Raw genomic sequence first — 6,171 nt, 5'->3', positions numbered from 1 at the left:
ACTGTAAACAAGTATTAACTTAGTCATTGCTTTATTATTGAAATAAACTGTGGAGTATCTCCGAGAGTCTGCGGTAAGTTCTGTCTGACGACTTCCCCAAGCGGGGTTTGTTTGCTATAAGGTGAGTTTGTGCGTTTGTGGACCAGCCAATACTCTCGTCCGATCCTTCACGCGGAGTGTAGGGAAGATGAGTGAGGCCTAAAGGTCATATGCTTACACTACAGTTGCTACGTCACGCGCTAGTCTTCACGTCACGCTAACTCGCTTTCGATCGGTGTGTCTCCCCCCATATTCTGCCATAGTCGTGCCTAGTGTATTCATTTCGTTGCAAAGCGGGCATTTCCTTTTCACGCGTAAAGTGACATTAACGGGGTACTAAATTGGTATTTCTCTAGGCTAACAGGTTCATAAATTCTAGGTTCTTATAAGCGGGTAAGTACTGTACACTCTTTTTTATAAGAACGTCCAATTTTCAGTTGAGGCTGGGCCGTTCTTTTTTTTAACATTTTACAGCCAAAGTAGTTGTTACGAGACCACGGCGAATCCAAAATCCTTTTCTCGTTTGGGAATAGCGCGTAGTCAGACACAAGCTTCGGGGGTTATTCGTCTGGTTTCGATTGTTTGGATTGATTGACTACGCGCTATTCCCAAACGAAGAAAAAGTCTTTAAGGCTGAATATATGTTCTTAATGAATTATTAGGAAGAGAATTACACTAAATGATCAAAAGCAATAATAGCCATGTTACTATGAGCACAATTTAATTCTGCATTTTCGAATGCATCAAGGACTAAAAAAGAAAATCTTTTCTGCTATCTGAGCCTCGGCATGTTCTTAGTGTGTTCTTATAAAATTTGGTGAAATCTCAGGCTGACGTTCTTATAAAAAAAGGTTCTTATAAAAAGGTTCTTATAAAAAGGTTCTTATAAAAAGTTCTTATAAAAAGGTTCTTATAAAAGGGTTCTTATAAAAAATAGTATGAATGTTATCGTTCTGCACTACTTTTCTCTTTTCTTGATTTGCTTTTTCCGCTCAAAGAAATAAAACAGTCAAACCATTCAGGGATATGGCTTTCTGTGAGGATGTTTCGTAATCTTGCTTACTACATATTTTCTTCTTACGCAATAATTTACATTGGTAAATAGGTATTACAGTCAACCAGGTCAAGCGTGCCCCCGCCACCCCCCCTAGAGACGATTAAATTGAGTTCAATTTTCAAAAATTGGTTTGCTCGACTATAAACTCTAGTCGAGCAATATAGACAGATAGTTATTTCAATATTTTATATATCCCTTAAAATCTTATGAAAACAATAAAAAGGATGCGAGAGACAGGGCCTTTCAGCAGAACGATATTTCTGCCAAGCTTGAATTATCTTGTGACTTCCACTGTGACGTGTTGTTATTCTTTATCGACCACGAGTATTTCTGTCACTTTGTTCCGCTTCAGATAGTTTCCGGCCCTTGGCATTTCGCAGAAAGCTAAATTTAAAGTCACAATAAAATCACGAGCTAAACTTCAAAAGGATTTCAAAGAATTTCAAGCCAGTTCTCATCCCTTCTGTTTCTTGGAAAAGAGCGTAGTTGTGTATATGAGGCCCTGCCTGCCTATCGGAACAATCATTAGAGGAGGCGTCACGACTGGTTAATCAGTTCAAGCTCAAGAAGGAACAAACAAGAGAAACAATCTCTTATTTGGTAAGTCTGCGTTCATACACGACTTCTGGCTCTTTGTACAAGCTAAGAAATGATCAGATAACGTCTATCGCTTATCCTTATCGATCCTTATAGATAAGATTTTCAATGTAGAAAAGCACCTCGCCAACACATACCCGGATATCCCTTATAACTCTGAGTTTAATTTCCTTGGGATTAATTTTTAAGTCTGTTTTACTCGTTTTTTTTCAAATTCAGACCCAACCATACAGACAATTCCACTCCTCGCTCTCTAGCCAGTTTTTCTGCCCTTAAGATCGTCTCTCCACTAACAACCCCCCTCCCCCCCAAACCCTTTTTTCATCCACCCACCCAGGTGCCATGCTACGAATACCCGCTTTTAACTAAAAATTTATTTAATATGTGCGACCGCAATTTAATAAAAGAAAAGAAACACTTCCTACCAAACATCTCTAAAAAACACTGCATTGCAGGATATTTTATCAATAAACTTTTTCAGATCGATATCATGTCGGAAGTGAACATTTCACTTTTTACTGCCGATGGTCTCCGCCAAGACCTGGAGAAATCCGACAGAGATTTGACAACTCTTGGCGTCGTGTTCACAAGTGCAAGTGTCAAGGCCGGATATTGGATCGCTTACAAGGTGAGAGAAGAAGCAGGGGAGAAGGGACAAGGGGGGTGCCTGCTAAGGGACTAGGGGGGTGCAGGCTAAGGGACTAGGGGGGTGCAGGCTAAGGGACTAGGGTTGTGCAGGCTAAGGGACTAGGGGGGTGCAGGCTAAGGGACTAGGGGGGTGCAGGCTAAGGGACTAGGGGGTGCAGGCTAAGGGACTAGGGGGTGCAGGCTAAGGGACTAGGGGGTGCAGGCTAAGGGACTAGGGGGTGCAGGCTAAGGGACTAGGGGGTGCAGGCTAAGGGACTAGGGGGTGCAGGCTAAGGGACTAGGGGGGTGCAGGCTAAGGGACTAGGGGGTGCAGGCTAAGGAACTAGGGGGGTGCAGGCTAAGGGACTAGGGGGGTGCAGGCTAAGGGACTAGGGGGTGCAGGCTAAGGGACTAGGGGGTGCAGGCTAAGTGACTAGGGGGGTGCAGGCTAAGTGACTAGGGGGGTGCAGGTTAAGGGACTAGGGGGTGCAGGCTAAGTGACTAGGGGGGTGCAGGCTATGTGACTAGGGGGGTGCAGGCTAAGGGACTAGGGGTGCAGGCTAAGGGACTAGGGGGGTGCAGGCTAAGGGACTAGGGGGGTGCAGGCTAAGTGACTAGGGGGGTGCAGGTAGGGGGTGCAGGCTAAGGGACTAGGGGGTGCAGGCTAAGGGACAAGGGGGGTGCAGGCTAAGGGACTAGGGGGGTGCAGGCTAAGGGACAAGGGGGGTGCAGGCTAAGGGACAAGGGGGGTGCAGGCTAAGGGACTAGGGGGGTGCAGGCTAAGGGACTAGGGGGGTGCAGGCTAAGGGACTAGGGGGGTGCAGGCTAAGGGACTAGGGGGGTGCAGGCTAAGGGACTAGGGGGGTGCAGGCTAAGGGACTAGGGGGGTGCAGGCTAAGGGACTAGGGGGGTGCAGGCTAAGGGACTAGGGGGTGCAGGCTAAGGGACTAGGGGGTGCAGGCTAAGTGACTAGGGGGGTGCAGGCTAAGTGACTAGGGGGGTGCAGGCTAAGGGACTAGGGGGGTGCAGGCTAAGGGACTAGGGGGTGCAGGCTAAGTGACTAGGGGGGTGCAGGCTAAGGGACTAGGGGATGCAGGCTAAGTGACTAGGGGGGTGCAGGCTAAGGGACTAGGGGGGTGCAGGCTAAGTGACTAGGCGGGTGCAGGCTAAGGGACTAGGGGGGTGCAGGCTAAGGGACTAGGGGGTGCAGGCTAAGTGACTAGGGGGGTGCAGGCTAAGGGACTAGGGGGGTGCAGGCTAAGGGACTAGGGGTGCAGGCTAAGGGACTAGGGGGGTGCAGGCTAAGGGACTAGGGGGGTGCAGGCTAAGGGACTAGGGGGGTGCAGGCTAAGGGACTAGGGGGGTGCAGGCTAAGGGACTAGGGGGTGCAGGCTAAGGGACTAGGGGATGCAGGCTAAGTGACTAGGGGGGTGCAGGCTAAGGGACTAGGGGGGTGCAGGTAGGGGGTGCAGGCTAAGGGACTAGGGGGTGCAGGCTAAGTGACTAGGGGGGTGCAGGCTAAGGGACTAGGGGGTGCAGGCTAAGTGACTAGGGGGGTGCAGGCTAAGGGACTAGGGGGGTGCAGGCTAAGGGACTAGGGGTGCAGGCTAAGGGACTAGGGGGGTGCAGGCTAAGGGACTAGGGGGGTGCAGGCTAAGGGACTAGGGAGGTGCAGGCTAAGGGACTAGGGGGGTGCAGGCTAAGGGACTAGGGGTGCAGGCTCAAGAACCTTCCCCTTTAGCAGCCACGAGAGGCGATTGATTGTTTTACGTCGTCGCTGCGAAGTCAAGGTATATTCAGACAGCACCGAACAAAATCCGGTTGATTCCTCACACCCTGGTGACCATCTCCCGTAAGTTGCACAGTCATTAGCACACACACACACGGTTCCAGTCATACGCACACGCACACGGTTCCAGTTCTGCGCACACGCACACGGTTCCAGTCATACCCACACACACACGGATCCAGTCATACGCACACACACACGGTTCCAGTCATACGCACACACACACGGTTCATAGGTATCACATGAAAAAACATAGAAATTAAATGTTCCTTAATAAGAAATTCCCCATTTTTTTGGCCGCTAAGAGGGGGGGGGACTGCGAGCACCCCCCCCCCCCTCCCATGCGTAAGCGCCTGGATCTGTGTACGGCGAGGGTTTCCACGTACATATTGCAGGCTACCATTGAAAAATAGGCCCGGCCCCTAACGTTTTATGACACCACAGGGATCCCGCGCTCTCATTAAAGGCTCTCTCAGACCATTGTTTTGAATAGTTTAAGTTCCTGATTTTTATTGATTCTCTTTTACTCAGACTAAAGAATACAACCCTAAGGCTGGAGACTCTGTCCAGAAGAACATCCAGATATTGGAGCCTGGGGACGAGTTGGACCTCAATTTTAACCCAGGCTCCATTTACAGCGTCCCGACAACGAGACAGACGGCCGTTGTGTTCGAGCATGCGTATTACGGTGGATCGCGAAAGGTAGACATCTTATTGCTGCGCTTGCGTTTTGCTTTCTTTGATTGTTTCTTTTTATTGCTTACTTGTTTCTTTTCTTTTTTTTTTGGTTTATTTCTTTTCTTGAAGTGCCTGCTTAATTCCTTTCTTTAATTGTTTCCTTCCTTCGATTTCTTCCTTTCTTTCCTTGGTTGCTTACTTAATTCTTTAATTGCTTTCTTTCTTTCTTTTTTTTATTTCTTGATTACTTTGCTTGCTGACCTTGCTTGGTTTCTTTGATTGCATCCTTCCTTTGCCTGATTGCTTCCTTCCAGTGATTGCTTCCTTCCTTTGACTTCTTGCTCCCTTTCTTTGATTGTGGACTTCCTTCCTTTGATTGCTTCCTTATTTTGCCTGCTTGCTTCGGCTTTCTTTGATTGTGGACTTCCTTTCTTTGATTGCGGACGACTTCCTTTTTTTGATTGCAGAGTTCATTTCTTTAAATGTGGACTTTAAAAGCACACTAGCATACACACATGAGTGTGCTAGCGTCCCGTCTTGGCCCGACTGGTGCCAATGTGTGTATGCTAGTGTGCTTTTAAAGTCCACATTCCTTTCTTTGATAACTTGCTTGCTTCATGCTTATTTTTATTTCTGACTCCTTCTTATTTCCCTATTTCTTGCTTATTCCTTTCTTTATTTACTTCCTCTTTTTCTCCTTTCCTTGCTCGTTCCCTTAATCTCAATCGCATTTCAAAAATTCTCAATGCATTTGATGATCTTTGTTGCCCGACGGATCAATATTTATCCTCTTTGCTTTCGTTGATCTTTTATTCTGTGATTAATAAATGAGTCTAACAATCTTAAATATATATATTTTTTTACAAATTCCCCAGGCGTTCGATGACTACGGATGCCCGGATGTGACCGCTCTATTTCCCCCGGGTGATATCGGAGGCGCCTCTTCCCTCATAATCAACCAGACCAAGAAATGGGAACTCTTCACCGAGACTCAGTACAAAGGACTCGTCAAGACCGAGGAACCGGGGTGGTACGCGACGCCAGAGGAGATGAAGTTCCCCAATGACCGACTGAAAAGCATTCGTCCCCGTTAACTTGACAACCACGCCCACACAAAATAGGTTTATTTTTTGGGCAGTAATATCGTTACATAGTCGCATCCAGAGGCCTTTAGTCATTAAATTTTGGCATGTTAAAAGACTTGGAAAATAAGAAAATAATCATTACATCTAATAAAAAATATCATTAAGGTGGTTAGAGACCCTGAGGGGTGACTTTTTTTGAAAAGCACTAGAATAATTTTTAACCAACATACATACAACCTATGTGATCAGATAAATTTATTGACATACTTGACAAAACATTGCGTTGCTATGGCAACCAG

At 47.0% G+C, this 6,171-nt stretch overlaps 1 protein-coding gene across 1 annotated transcript; it reads left to right on the top strand.

Moving 5' to 3' along the window:
• Nucleotides 1–1,501: 1,501 nt before the first annotated feature.
• On the top strand, nt 1,502–6,040 carry LOC5512948. Its single transcript, XM_001633167.3, has 4 exons — nt 1,502–1,696; nt 2,175–2,321; nt 4,641–4,811; nt 5,663–6,040. Exons 2-4 carry the CDS (start codon nt 2,184–2,186, stop codon nt 5,879–5,881), a joined length of 528 nt encoding a protein of 175 aa, XP_001633217.1. The 5' UTR covers nt 1,502–1,696; nt 2,175–2,183; the 3' UTR covers nt 5,882–6,040.
• The last annotated feature ends 131 nt before the right edge of the window (nt 6,041–6,171 follow it).

This window comes from Nematostella vectensis, chromosome 15, assembly GCF_932526225.1.
Source record: "Nematostella vectensis chromosome 15, jaNemVect1.1, whole genome shotgun sequence".
NCBI lineage: Eukaryota > Metazoa > Cnidaria > Anthozoa > Actiniaria > Edwardsiidae > Nematostella > Nematostella vectensis.
Note: the sequence above shows the minus strand (reverse complement) of the source record. Positions and strands in the feature narration are given on the sequence as shown.